The sequence below is a fragment of the Nuphar pumila genome, chromosome 16 (genome assembly GCF_984573655.1).
Source record: "Nuphar pumila chromosome 16, dmNupPumi1.hap1.1, whole genome shotgun sequence".
Taxonomy (NCBI): Eukaryota; Viridiplantae; Streptophyta; class Magnoliopsida; order Nymphaeales; family Nymphaeaceae; genus Nuphar; species Nuphar pumila.
In genome coordinates, this window is record NC_143264.1 from 56,001,573 (window position 1) to 56,017,220 (window position 15,648).

The 15,648-nt window shown below is 37.1% G+C and overlaps 1 protein-coding gene across 1 annotated transcript; it reads right to left on the reverse strand.

The window, feature by feature from the left end:
* Positions 1-1,829: 1,829 nt before the first annotated feature.
* LOC149813251 (clathrin light chain 2-like) lies at positions 1,830-13,393 on the reverse strand. Its single transcript, XM_089992373.1, has 3 exons — positions 12,857-13,393; positions 3,013-3,166; positions 1,830-2,532 (listed from the first exon to the last, which is right to left on the reverse strand). Exons 1-3 carry the CDS (start codon positions 13,306-13,308, stop codon positions 2,128-2,130), a joined length of 1,011 nt encoding a protein of 336 aa, XP_089848499.1. The 5' UTR covers positions 13,309-13,393; the 3' UTR covers positions 1,830-2,127.
* Between the last annotated feature and the right edge of the window lie 2,255 nt (positions 13,394-15,648).

Here is a 15,648-nt window from a genome sequence, read left to right on the forward strand (position 1 = left end):
GTGAGAAATGAGCTCAATTCTGGAGAAATGATCCCATTTTGGCATGAATGGTCAGAAATGAAAATAATCTGTTCATTGTGAGCTCAGATGAGCTTGAAATGACTGATATTCTAATTATTCTGAACTGACCAATGAGCTTGGTTGATTCGGTCTGACTGGGGTCCGGGATGACCTAGGGGTAAAATGGTAAATTTTTGACATAAATTTGAGGTTGGACTCCTACACAGACCTAACAGGGTTGGCACTGCACGAGGAGGGTTGTCTGAGCATGGATGAGAAAAAATTGGGGTGTTTACAATACCCCCCACCCTCCATCATCTCATACGAGCATGGGAGTGTTGACTCATTAGAAGTCGACCGAGAGCTCCAGACCCGGGATGAAGTTTAAATCATCCTCAAGGCTCACATCACTCAAGCACAGTAGCGGATGAAGCAGATCTACGATAAGGGATGGCTCGATCGAAACTTCGAGGAAGGTGACTGGGTATGGCTGAAGCGAGTTCAAAGAAGACAGAAAAACCTTTTCGGGCAGCCCTACACTAAGCTGCTTTCAAGGTATTACGACCCATTTCGCATTGAGAAGAGAATTGACAAGGTGGCCTACCTCCTTGAATTGCCTAAAGAGGTTAAGATTCACTCAGTTTTCCATGTCTCAAGGTTACAGCTTTTTTCGGAACACCACCAACCATTGAGATTCCACCAGAGGATGAAGCTCTAATACCCACAAAGATCCTCAAGACTAAAAGGCTATGACGTGAAGAACTATTGGTAAAAAAGCACTTGATCCAATGGGACAGCGGAGGCACCAAGTCGGCGAGCTAAATCTAGGAGAATGAGCTCCGAAGAGACTTCAAGATTCTTGTCTTGAGGGCCAGCCACGGCAGAAGCATGGTGGGTTTGATACGTGCTATGAAAGCATCTAGGCTAGAACTTGAAACACAATTTATCCGCATGTACCACATTTCCTCCAGCTGAGACCGTCTTCGGTTGTCTCTCAAACTGATCATTCTTTCGTCGAACAACATTAATTTCTCTTACCTGAATGTTGAACATTTCTAACATATCATCAAATTTGGTGTCAAGACTTTCCAATATTCATTCGCTCCCTTTACTGCAATATTGATCTCGTGATCAAGCACCATAAAGACAATATCAGTATTGTTAACCTTGGTTATGGGTCTTGTCAACTCAACGGCATCGCGCACAAAAGTTTTCACACGGTCATCAATCATGAACTCTTCTTTAAAAGAAATCTAACAAACTAAAATAATTTTTTTATGCTTCTTCGAAAGCATTATCAATCTCAATGTCGACAAAGCCATGGTACCAACTTGTCATGGGCTAAAAGCGAAGACCCCATAACACACCCTAGTGTACCCCAACACCAGAACAGCCTTTCAAGCGCACAGCAAAAATCAAACTAATCATTACTCGTCCCGCGCATGAGCACAATCACACAAGCATGAACACACACAATCACACAAGCATGAGCGAGAAAACAAGAGAATAGAAGGCAAGAATGTGAAAGCTTTTATTAACAAAGTTAATGAATTTAGAGGAATCCAGAATTCACCGCCAAAGGTCATTCCAAGCACTAAAAAAAAGCAAAAAAAAAGTATTTACATCAAGTAACAAAAGTGAGAAAAACTTAAAACACACAATATCAGCCAATGGTTGCCAACAGCAATTCCCAATCCGTCCATAACTAAGGTGTGAACCTTATAGAACATGGATGAGACTCATCCAGAAAATGAGTCACACTAAAGAGCATCATGTCATATCATGATCGTTTAGGCCGTGAGTATTTTCAAAACATCTGATCAGACCAATGAGAAAACATAGTTGCTATTTATATTAATACATGAGAGAGAGATTAGTGTCAAATTCATGTCGGACATCCCGAAAAACAAAAAGAAAGAAAATAACCTGAAGTAGCAATCTCTACAACATAATTCTGCAGCGAGGTCAATAGGAAACGCCAAAAAACAAAAAGCAAGTACCTCGACATAAAGCTAACCAGTTCTTATTTTGGAAGTAATGAATTACACACGAACCAAAATATAGTAAAATTAGAATCCGGCACTAAACAAGAGACCCATGAAACCCAAAAAGAGCATTTTTTGAGCGTCAGGCAGCTGCCACTGCTTCTTTGGGGGGACTTGCTGGCTTTGGTTCTGCTGCTGTTGCAGCAGCTTCCTTGGACGGTGTTGTACCCTTAGCATTAGCAGCATCCTTTGCACCATCCTTTGTCGTATCTTTGGCATCTTTAGCAGGCGCCGGTGGAGGTGGCGGATTCATGTGAGGTGGTGGTGTATGCTTCAATTTAACCAAAATCTGGCGCATCCTTGAAAGATCAGAAGGCTTACCAGGCTTTGGCCCTTGGACGACGACAATGGAAGGCTTTCTCTCTGCATCCTTCTTTCCCCTTCTTTTCTCGATGTTAGGAACCTCATAAGGGATGAGCTCCGCAATTGCCTTCCAGTATTGCTTATCTGCATTGGTGTGGAATTTCTCCTGATTTGCAAGAAAGAGCTGACACAAAATAGGAACCAAAATATATCAACAAGACATCATTTCTTAGTTCTCATCCAACCAAGAATGTTTTGCTCGAAGTAGATATCTGGAAGACCTTCCTGCACAACTGACGGAAAAAATCTACCAGCACAGAGACAGGCTGCAGCGTGTGCATTTCTGGGGGTTGGGGGGCAGGGAATCAATGTTTCAGCAAGGTTCAGTTCAAAATAATCCATTCTACCAACTACAATAACAAGTTCCTTCCTATTTATCCAGTACAAAAAAAATGCCGTCCAGATCTAATATTAGATAAAATTGCTAAAAGGCTTTATTTTCTCGCATTCAAACTAGGATCTTTTTCTTTTTCAGTCATCCGAAAGAAAGTAGGCATCAACAATTTTCATTCTAAGCAGCAGTATAATAACCACTAGTTCCTAAAAACCATGAAACACACAAAAAAAGAGATGATGCATGTGAAGCAAAAGAATATCTGCTCACCTTTTCCTTTTCTCTATTATTAGCTTTGTTAGTCTCACAGTTGATCCTCCTCTTCTGGTAAAACTCTTCTTTGTATTGATCAGCTTCATTGATAATTTGGTTCAATAATTCCTTCTCTATCCTCTCCTTTTCTTCTAGTTTAATGGTGTTTTGGCTGAATAAACAGACAGGAATGCTCATTTTCTGATTTAAATATAATGAACTTGGCACAAAGAAAGTGCTAGATCAAACATTACAAAGAGGAGAAGTGACTACAACAAGCAAGAAAGCAAAACAAATGGAAAGCATATTGAGCACAGATCAAAGTTTACACCATCAATCTTGGTTTCAGCTGTCGATACCGTCTTGAAGCATGCTAATTTCTCATGCCTTTGCTATTGATTCAATGAAATTTATCTTTCCTCCTTCCTCCAAGAGATCCAAAATAAAGGTGCAAATTTTTACAGCATGTTCTTGTTTTTTCAACACCAAATCATGTGACTTCAAATCCTTCCATCAAATTCCAAAGCATAGTTACCCGAAGCTTCTTAGGTACGTGGAAAGTGTGCATCCAAACTCACTTCGTAAGCACGATACTCCTCGCTTCTGAAACCTCATGAAAATCTCAATACCCCTACGCTTCTTCTATGTCTCCCTACATGTTTTCCTACATGTTTCATGTAATGAAAACAAGTGGAAAGCAAACCATAATGTGCAAGCACAAGAACAAGTCCTACAATGGACAATACAAATACCAAAGGCATTACAAAAGCACCTAAATGCATACAATGACTACAAGGAGCCTAAATGTGCACAAACACAAGTCCAAAAAAGGACAATACATAAGCCAATCAATGGCAAATATATGAGATCATAAGAGGCATCAAAGAGCATACACAAAAGAATACAAAAAACATAAAAAAATAATAATCCTTATTGAGGTAGAATGCTTAAGAAAGCATTACATTAAATGGGACAAGAGGTCCCTATTTACATACAAACAAGAGGGCCAAGACGACCCATATAGTTGTTGGGAAAGGCTCCCTGTTGAAGATTTTCAACAGCTATATTCACTAAAAGACAAAACTGAATATAGTTGTTGGAGATTACCAGCAGCTATATTGACTAAAAGACAAAACTGCCCTTTACAAAAGTGTAAAGGACAAAATAAAAATAAAATAAAAAAGAATTCAGTTCTGACCCTAAAAGGGCAGAGCCTATTACATTACAAAATTATCACAATACCCTAAAAGGTATTACCTATTACAAAGGGAAGAAAAACAGTTTAAAATTATAATAATATATACATATATACTCATATACAAATATATACAATTATATACGAATATATATATATATATATACACATGAATCAATACATTTTAACACTCCCTCAAACTTACGGTGTGATTACCGAAAGTTTGAAAATACAAATCAAAGGAAAGGATCCAAGTCTTCATTGATAATCTTCACAAAATGGCTTCATCGGCTATTTTCATCTTCATGATATAATGCATCAGAAACAAAATTTCTTTCTTAACCCATATCATCTTTAAGAACCTAAAATAGAGGTTCTAACTATACAAAGGAAGATATTCTAACTAAATATATTTAAAAGAAAATGTTTTAACACAATAGTTAAAAAATAATTATAGGTTATATGTACAAATATATTTTGAACAAGAATATATATATATATAGAGAGAGAGAGAATGGTTAAGTTACATAAGAAAACATAAAGGTACTATAAACTAAATTTTAAAAGCGAGTAAGATATGCACCTTAATCAATAATTTAAAAAATTTAGAAATACTAGCAACAATTCAAGCAAGATACAAATAGCCATTAAGATCATAGTTTAAAAACTCGCCGGGTCAACCAAGTGACTCGGTTGACTCTGCTCGGATCGCCGAGTCACTGGGTCAAAAATGAGTACAAACTCGTTTTGAACAAAACCCGACTGAGTTATGGACGATTCAGCCGAGTCATGAGAGAGTCATGCTTATATATACATATATAATATATTTTATATATAATTAGATATATTATATGAAATATAATATAAATTTTTTGTATATTATATATAAAAATATGGCTATACATATATTAATAAAATTATACATTAAATATATTATAAAAAATATCATATAAAACATATTACATATAATATATTGATAAAATATTATAAAATATGCAATGTATATACATATATTTATATTATTTTATATAAAATATAAAGTTACCATGACCTGACAGAGTCACGAGTCATTCAAGGACAAGCCGAGTGACGAGTCAACGAGCTTTAAAACCATGATTAAGATAGACACAAGGAATATACTTCAAAATCAATTTTTTTAAGAATTTCTCATTTAGACAATCATAACCATAAAAACAACATATTTTCTTAAGGAAACATAAATTATGAACATAGTAGAATTTTGATCACTAAAGTTCAAAAGACAAGCACATATTAGACATAAAATATCAATAAGATATAAACAATTTTGCAATAATGTCCCAAGGCTTAGGTAAACATTTCAAATAAAGATACAACTCATTAATTATAATAAGTAAAATATGGCAACATGTATATTAAATGTAAGAGCTAAAACAAGCTCACAAAAAGATGAATTAATTAAATTCATACAAAAATTGCAAGATAACCATCATGGAACAAATCTAAATATCCTCAATATATATCTAACATGCAATTAAAGCATATTTAATGCACATAATAATGAATGATAACCCAATAGGGTTCAGGTACAAGAGAAAAAAGAGTCACTCACACAACCCAAATATGGGTTCAAGCACAAAAGCCACTAAGGACCAAGAGGACACATAAAAATAATAATTTTAATGAGAGAATGAACACAAAATGCATGTAAATTTTTCAAGGGATGACCATTTTTCATATAAGGACAAACGGGAGTGGAAATGATTAGGAACTATACGAAGAAATTTTAAAAATCCCACATACAACAAATCATAACAAGAGAAATGATATTTGCAAATCTGAAGAATAGTTTGCTTACCACATGCAATCACCTCTTTGACCTCCAACTCAACATCCTCAAAATTCAAGTGTAATAACACATAAGACAAGAGATCAAACACAAATGTCACCAGTGACCATGCACTAGCAAAACCAACTATCTAAACTAACAATAAATACCAGCTACAATCACAAGACGTGCAGATCTCTCACCTCAAGAATGGTTGTAAAATTCCAATCAATACCATCATCTACAACAGGTGCACATAACTCACCACAACCATGGTTGTAAAAACTGATAAAACAAAATCTCTTATCCAACAAAAAAGTCACTCAAATAAGAGGAGAGAATGGAGAAACAAGATAGGCAAAAATATTGTAATGAAGACAAATAGTGAAATAATCATAATGCCACCAAGGCAAGAACATACAATACTTAAAATATTAATCTTATTAATCCTCACAAATCCACATTTAAGGCCACTAAGGGCACAAACACATGCCTATAGGCCACTAAGGGTGAGAAAGCACACTTTTTTAGAAAAATATTATTTCATTAAGCTCGCAATAATGCACAAAGAATGCATAAAGAAAGTAATATCCAAAGAACAATATGATCCTATAGATCTAATGCATGTGAAGAATCAACAAGCCTTCGATCATAAGCAAAAGTCCACCAAAAACCAAAAGTGGACAAGCACAAAAGTAGCCACTATGGACACACCCACAAGTCCTACAAAGGGGATACACACAAAAGAAAGCTCAAATAAAATAATATTTTATTGATCACTCACATCATGCAAGAAGCATTTTGCTTTAATTCTCATCTGATGTAAAAACATGTAAAATAATGTTTACTAAAGAGCCATAAAACCAAGAAATAACACAATCAGAAGGATCAAATGTCACTAAGGTCTCCAAAGAGAATCCTCACAAAAACATTTACAATAAATATTTTTATTAATAATTATGATGCACTAAGCATGCAAGGCACAAATCATCCAAGTGCAATGAGGGGCACTCACAATAAATACCTCCCAAGAGGCAAGACCACAAGCCATAAATGGGCACAACAAGAGAGCACAATAACATAACTAATTTATATATTTTTTTTTAAATGCACATTTAGAATGCAATCATAAACCTCATAGAGGAGCTCAACATAAATAGCACAAGTTTCAAAGTCATGCTTAAAGGAATAGCCTCAACAAAAGATCACAACCCTAAAAAATGAAAAGACATGAATTTGAAGTCATACAAAAAGACATGTTTTGATATTTAGAACCACAAAGTGCTCGAATAAAGCATCTAAGTGACAAAACTGCATTCTCAAGAATACTAGATCATATACATACATTGATACATATTAAATAAAGAGTTCAAAAACCTAAAATTCAAACTAGATCTCATAAAAGCATACTATTGTATAAATATCATTTCACAAAATCAACTAAATATTATAAACCTTATAAAACATTTAATAAAGATTTTTAGGGGAAGAGCCTATTACATGTACAAAATTACCATTCTGCACAAAAACAAGTCCTACAAGGGATAATACAAATGTCAAAGGCAATATAAAAGCACCTAAGCGCATATAATGGCAAATACATGACTAAATGTGCACAAGCACAAGTCCACAAAGAAAAAATACACAAGCCAATCAATGGCAAATACATGAGATCATAAGATGAATCAAAGTGCATACACAAAAGAACACAAAAAACATAAAAAATAATAATCTATATTGATGTAGAATGCTTAGGAAAGCATTACATCTAATAAGACAAGAAGTCCTTATTTATATACAAACAAGAGGGCCAAGAGTACCTATATAGCTGTTAGGAAAGGCTCCAATAGCTAGAAATATAGTTGTTGGAGATTTTCGACAGCTATATTCACTAAAAGACAAAACTGAATATAGCTGTTGGAAATTCCCAACAACTATATTGACTAAAATACAAAACTGCCCGTTACAAAAGTGTAAAGGACAGAAGAAAAAAATAAAAAAAGGGGTCAGTTCTGCTCCTAAAGAGCAAAGCCTATTACATATACAGAATTACCATTCTGCCCCTAATGGGTAGAGCCTATTACATGTACAAAATTATTGCAATACCCCTAGAGGGTATTACCGATTACAAAGGAAAGAAAAACAGTTTAAAATTATATAATATATACATATACACTCATATATGAATATATATATATATAGATGAATCAATACATTTCAACACTTCCTACATGCTTTTCTCACATTTCTTTTCATGTTTTTCATGTGCTTCCTCTCACACTTCCCATCTATGTCACAAGGATTCAGCCAGCAGGGTGCCGCACCCGCATCAATGCGACGCAACTCGGGTGTGGGTGCAGTCATAACAGTCCAAATCTGGACTTAAAAAAAAAACAATGAAATGGAGGCTGGGCAGGGGATTAGGGCAACCCCCCACCCCCTCCCGATGCCTCCCCTTCTCCTCTAAGCCGTCTCCAACCCAGCTCATCTCCTCCACCGACTCCGGCATGGCGACTGCAAGTATGTATCCTTCAATCTCTCTCTCTCAATCTCTCTCCTCCTTTGTATATCTCGAAACTACGCACAGGAGGAACAAAAGATGAGGGAAAAGAAAGAACAAGAAAGGCCGAAAAAAGAAAATAAAACCCTAAATGTCGTTGGGACAATGCTTGGAACTCTGGAAACATCGCACCCATGATGAAGAAATCTCATAATTTCATGATTCAGATGATTTTATCAGAATTTGGAGACTACCCACATCAAGAAAACGACTCTACCCGTTGGATTCAAAAACTATGGGCCTTCTCCTTGTAGGTTTTGGGAAAAATATGTGTTATTTTCGGAGGTTCGATGGAGGATGAGCGGATGAGGCGGTGATTTGATCAGGTCTATGTGAACGTGAGTTTTTTTTAAGGGAAATAGGACTTTGGGTTTGTGGGTGTTCGTGGTTTTGATCAGAGAGATGGGAATTTCGGAGGGGGAGGTGATGGATTGTAGCATGGGAAGCATAGTTTGGGTGAGGAGGAGGAATGGGTCATGGTGGCCCGAAAGAATTCTGGGGCAGAGCGAGGTCAGCAACGCACTTGATGTCACCGAGGTCAAGGATGCCGATAAAGCTTCTTGGAAGAGAAAACATGAGCATGTAATCTCTCTCTCTCTCTCTCTCTCTCTCTCTCTCTCTCTCTCTCTCTCTCTCTCTCTCTCTCTCTCTCTCTCTCTCTCTCTTTGTTTTGTTCGATGTTGTTTGAAATGGGTTTGACCCAGAGTTACCGGAAGCGCCTATACCATAGGGGAAGCGCGCTTCCCCGATACGCGTTTCGCAAGCGCGGAACGTCGCACTTTCGAAACGCGCGGGGAAGTGACCCTTTTTTTGGGAAACGCACTTCCCATAAATGGGAAGCACGCTTCCCCCAATGCTTTCCCCTCGCTTCCCCCATGCTTCCCTCTCTTTTTTCATTTTTTTTGTTTTTTATTTTTATTTATTTTTCTTCTTTTTTCGCTTCCCCCTCGCTTCCTAGGTCGCTTCCGATTCGCTTCCTAGGTTCGCTTCCGAGACGGTTCGTGATTCGCTTCTAAGTCGTCCCACGCTTCCCTCTTCCTAAAATTTTGAAAGTGCCTCGCTTCCCACTTCCCGTATCGCTTCCCGCTCCCGCTTCCTCGACTGGCAACCATGGTTTGACCATTATCACTATGTAGAGTCTATACTCCATACAGTGGGTTGTCGGATTGTATGCGGTTTATGCTTGTTTTTTGGTCCAAAATATTTTGAATGATTTGGTTCCATCAGTAGCATCATATTGAGCTTATACCTCTATACAGTGAGTTCAGGGTTTATACTTTGTGTGTGTGTGTGTGTTTTAATTTTCTTGAATGTTGTGTTGGTTGAATGATGAGAATGGGTTTAGTCGTTTATTTGTTACCTGCTGAAATTTGGTCTCATCTTCAGCATAACTTTGATATTCCACTTGTTAATATATATATATATATATATATATATATATATATATATATATATATATATATATATATATATATATATATACCCTCCCGCACCCCCGCACCCAAGTGTTTTTAAAGTGCCGCATCGCCGCACCCACACCTATGTGACATAGCTTCCTATGTGCTTTCTCTAAACTAGTAACCATCATTTTAGATTTTAATAAAAATTTAATTCTTTACTGAAAAATCATGAAATATAAGAATAATCAATTTTATGCTTCTTGTTAGATTCCTATTCAGTTCTCATATTGCTTCCTTTTTTTTCTTGTTTTGCTTTGAAATTGTTACTTCACTTCTCGATTCATCTAGATTTTAAATTGCCTCACTTTTGTCTTCTGCTTCCGCTTCCTAGTCTGGCAATCTTGTTCCAAACTTTCATTTGGCTTTCTATGCTTTTGGGAATTGTGGACAAGGACAACCTGAAACACTATATGATAAACATATTGTACATCCATGCATGTACACATACAACCCTGCACACTTGCAACCAGGTACCAAGATTTTTCCTTCTGGATGATCAACCTAATTCTGATGACTTCGGGCTGAATTGTTATCAGGGATACACATTGAAAACTAGGCAGGCACACACAAATACCGCAAGTCAAATTCCTCAGCCTTTAATAAATATATGACAAGTTCCCTGGATTTTTGCATTGAGAACTTCCACATGATTACATAAATTGTACACAAGGGGTAATTTTACAAAACAGAAACATAGCTGTAAAGTGTAAAACCAAAATAGTTTCATAGGCATTATTTTCTTTCTAAAATGCTAGAATGTCTTGATGGACTTTAACATAGTGAAACAGGTCCAGAATTGGATAGCTATTGAAGTTTGGAGTTGTCAAAACATATAAATCGAATAAGTGGGACAATGGGAGACACCTTAGCACAAAGCCCAATATATTTTAACATGAAAAGTTGTACTGTGATTTAAAGTTGCATAGTTTGTCAACGACTACTATAAACTAATGAGTGTATTTTTTCCTAATATGTATTTTTTTAAGTAATGAATTCAGTTGGTGCAGAGAACTTTGCTATTAGTATGTAAGTTGCTAAAATCAAGAGATTTGACACTAGTAGGTTGTAATATCATTACAATATTATTGAGGTTCTTGAGACAGAAGTATGTTGCAAGCAGCATATGAAACTGAATATAAGGGACAATAGGGTCAAATGGAAGATGACCTCTTAGGAGTTAGGCAATCAAAGAAGTAGCTTCGATGCATGTATCTTCATGTGGTTATAAGAGTCCATAACAAAGGTATTATTATTCAATTTTTCTAAAAAAAAAGGACAAGAAAAATCTCCTCTCAGAGTATAAATTTGATCGGCATGACTTTAACCCAAAATGCATTTGTAAAATCTCTGAACCCAGTATTTTCAGGGAATCAAAAAGTGAAAGGAAAGGTAATTTGATTATGTGGATACATGTGTATATGTATGTCTGAATGCCGATCAACTTCATTTCTATACTTTTTTCAACCAAATAGATTTCACAAAAAAAAAAGCAGCATGGATCCATTGATTAGTTATTAAAATTTTACTTTTTCAAAATGGATCCAAATTGGATCATTCTAGGAAATGAAGCTTCTGGTCACATTCTTGAAAACATGGTTATTTCATAGGATATACTGGTAATTTTGAATTAAAAAGGAGAAGGGGCACGTCAAGGAGAAAAATACAAACAAACAGAACTTAAAAATTAAAAGGATAAACAGTTTGAAAGGCTGATTTCATGGAATAACAACGAAATCATCACCTTTTTGGGAAAAGGTGCAATTTTCATGTTTTCACAATAATTCTGTTTATGGAATCACAAGAAAATGTCACGAGATTTATTTCCATAACGACAAAATTTAAGTATGGGACTGCAACATATGAACATAAAAGACAACAAAATACATCCATCCATTTCCAATAGCAGATTCCCCAGAGGCAGGTTCAGTGATGAATCCTGGAATAAAATGTTTTAGGAATGTAAGCCAAAGATGACCCCAAAAACATATACGGATACCACAATAAGGAACTAAAACACATGAAACTATAATGTGTCATGCATTTTTCATGCAATCATAGACATCCTTACAAAGTTCCGGGAACAACGTAATTTGAGAGTCGAGACAAACATAATCACATTCAAATTCAAATCAAGAGAACGCATCAAAGACCAGCAAGAGATTAACAAATGCTAGTTCAGTGATGAACCTAAATTTATCATTTCTGCAAGAAGATCCATTAAAAAAAAAAGTATACAAATCATCAACGGATCAGCATGTACGCATTGTCTCTGTGTAATCGAAAAAGAATCCTACAAAGGACTATGGAACACCCCAATCCACAACAAGGATCCCAGATCTGCAACAAACCTAGTCTCACCAGTCAGGATGAAAACAAGATCAATACGAAGACAGAAATTTCCCCAAAATTAAACAACCTAAATTTGCAGGAAATAACGGGATTGATCATACACCAAAACATAAAAGGTTAAAACCACAAAAAGGAGATCAATTCCATCAATTTTAAACAGACTGGCTTCAAGCAGGTAAGCAAAAAGAGATCCAAAACAGAGAAATCTCTAGGAATCTGGAAAGAAACCACAGGAAACTGACCAAAAGTAGAATTAGACATACAGGCACTGCACATATCTCAGAGAATTCCATAAAGGCACTGCATAGATCTCAGAGAATTCCATACAGGATGGGAAAATGAACAATTGATCCGCAGATCTTGGAACGAAACCACAAAAAATCTTCTCAAGGAAGAGACATATATACAAAAGAACGAATTTAACCATACGGGTCAACATTTAGAATGGATCAAACAAGAACAACCACCGGACCGAAAGAAAGAAAACTTACCGCCTCCATTCTCGAAGCATAAACCCCTCCTCCTGCTGCATTTCGCTCGGGGGAGGAAGAATAGGCCCATCGGAGGCGAAAACCCCATCCAGATCCCCGTTGCTTCCGTTGGCATAACCATTCCCGTTCGAGTCAGCCACGGGCTCAGAGAAGGGAGAGTACTCTGGAGGCTGATGGTCCGGGAGGAAGCCGTAGACAGGGGGAGACGGAGGGGCGACGTTGTCCGTGAGGGTGGCTTCGTCGAAGCCGCCGGCGTGGTGGACTGGTGGGACATCTTCGATGGGGATGGAATCCTCCTTGGCGTCTTCATCGGCGGCGAAGTTGGTGTACGACTCGTAGCGCTGGGAGGGGAGGCGAGGGTCGTAGCCCATGTAGCCGTCGTCATCGAAGGGGTGGGTGGAAACCCTAACGTCCTCCCCATCGTTGCTGAAGGTGTCGAAGGAAGAAGACATCTCTCTCTCTCTCTCTCTCTCTCTCTCTCTCTCTCAGCAGGGAAGGAAGGGAGAAAAATGAGGGAAGGGGGAGAAGGGGAGGAACGAGCATCGCTCTGTCTTTATACGAGCCTCGAACTTTTCATGAAAGGACCGAAGTTGCCCCTTGCCTTCTTCGTTTTTCTTTTCTCTCATTTGAGTTCCATAGGTCCGGAAGCAGATCAGGTCATGCTGAAAATGACCGTGCTCATGCGGGCATCTTGGCCGTCTGTTTGTATTTTGGATGAATGCCACGTGGTTTTGTTGACTTTTGAGCTTTTTAAAATGCAAATCGGATGGCCACGATGTCAGCATGAGCAAAAACGCTCATTTTCAGCATGACCTGATCTGCTTCCCATAGGTCGGAATGTTCAGGGTGCAAACGGATCGGATATAGCCACCGCATCTCCTGAAAACCGGATTCACATTTGCTTAATCGAGATTATTTTGAGGTTCGGATAGGATCCAACTGAGATCGCATCAAATCTGACCCGATTGTATTTTTCACATGTAAAAAGCTTGCTTTAGTTTATCCCTCTTTTTCTTTGGATGACGAGGAACCATTGCCGAGAACTGGTTAACTTAATGGGTCGGCCCTCATGCCAAGAAAACCCTGGGTAGGGGTTGCTGACACCCAAGTTCTTACCTGCACACCCGGTGAAAGTCGAACCTGGGACAAAGGGGTCAGCGCCTTCTCCCCATTACTATCAGTCTATCAGGTAGTTAGCCCTACCAAATCAAGTATGATTCTGATCCAGATTCGGATTCGGATTCGGATTCGGATTCGGGGTTAGAGTTTGTGTTTTGGAGTAGAATTAGTGTCCGACATGATACCGCCTGTATCCAATCTGTTTGCAACCCTACAGGCACAGATCAGGCAATGCTTGGGATCCATAGTGTTCAACTTACGTTCAAGCCTTCGATACTTCAAAAACTCGCGTCATATGAGATTCAACATTTGATTACCTCAAAATCTTACCATGCACAAAGTCAATCTTCAGAACTGAGAGCTTATGAGCCTGAAGTTTAGCCAAATGCAATTTAAGGCATTTGGATTGTGATCCGAACCTGCTTGAACCGTATCACCCAAATCGCATACAAACCACTGTGCTCAAGACATGTGGATCGAATAAGAAAATTGGATCCGTTAAAGGCACACCATCCTACAACCCAATGGGCATGTTGGGGGTTAAAAAGTTGCAGCACACCAAAGTGCTTATAAGCATTTGCTTATTGTTATCAAACAAGAATGCCAGTAAAGACCAATGGGGGCTCGGCTTGTCTGGCAGGAGTAGTTAGTGCAAGTCACCTTGTGCTGGGATGTTGCAAGTTCCAATCTCATTGGTACGGTTGTATAACTGGCCCAGCTTTCTTTCTAAAAAAAAATTGACAATAAAAGAAACAGAAACTAGAAACATGTTGAGAAACTCAAATGGGAATCAAGACTTTCTAAAATTCATGTAAAACGGAATGCATGATATATATATATATATATATATATATATATATATATATATATATATATAGAGAGAGAGAGAGAGAGATGATGGTCACTAGAATATGTTAACTGAAAATATGTAAAGCTGATTATGAACTAGGCAAGGTGGTCCATTTGCTAGAAACCAACTGTTGGATCATGTACCACCAAGGTGTTATCTCATGTGGTAATCGGGGTCCTATGTCAAGTTGAAAGCCTAGGACCGAATCCCTCTCTGTCACACTGTCACATGTAGCTGCTGTTGTTCTGGAAGGGATCCGCCTAACCCCAGCTTGCCTTTCAGAAAAAAAAAAATAAAACGGTTGGATCATGTATTTTCAATGAAAAAAATGTGATTTTTGGATGTTTGGATATTTACGGAAATTTTGAGCCATTGATTTTCAAGCCTTAAAAGATCCTTCTTATGCATCTTAATCGGATGATTCAAGAGTCTGATTTTATAAAAAACAAGGATCTAGATCATGTCCATACAGTGAAATATATATATAAAAACCATAAAAATCTCGGTTCATACTCCAGTTAACATATTCTAGTGGCCCTATATATATATATATATATATATATATATATATATATATATATATATATTTATTTATATGTGTTTGTGGACCAAAAGTGCACATGTCAACAATATGCATGATGAATATTGCAAGTTTAAAAAAAACTTTACCTTTTAATAATATTAATTAATAAGAATTAGTATTTTTTTGATAAATTTTATGATTGAATTCACTACAACCATAAAACTATTATAAAGTTAGTTATATTTTGTATAAACGAGTGCATAGTTAGCTTACTTTTAATAAATTATTAAATGTCATAAA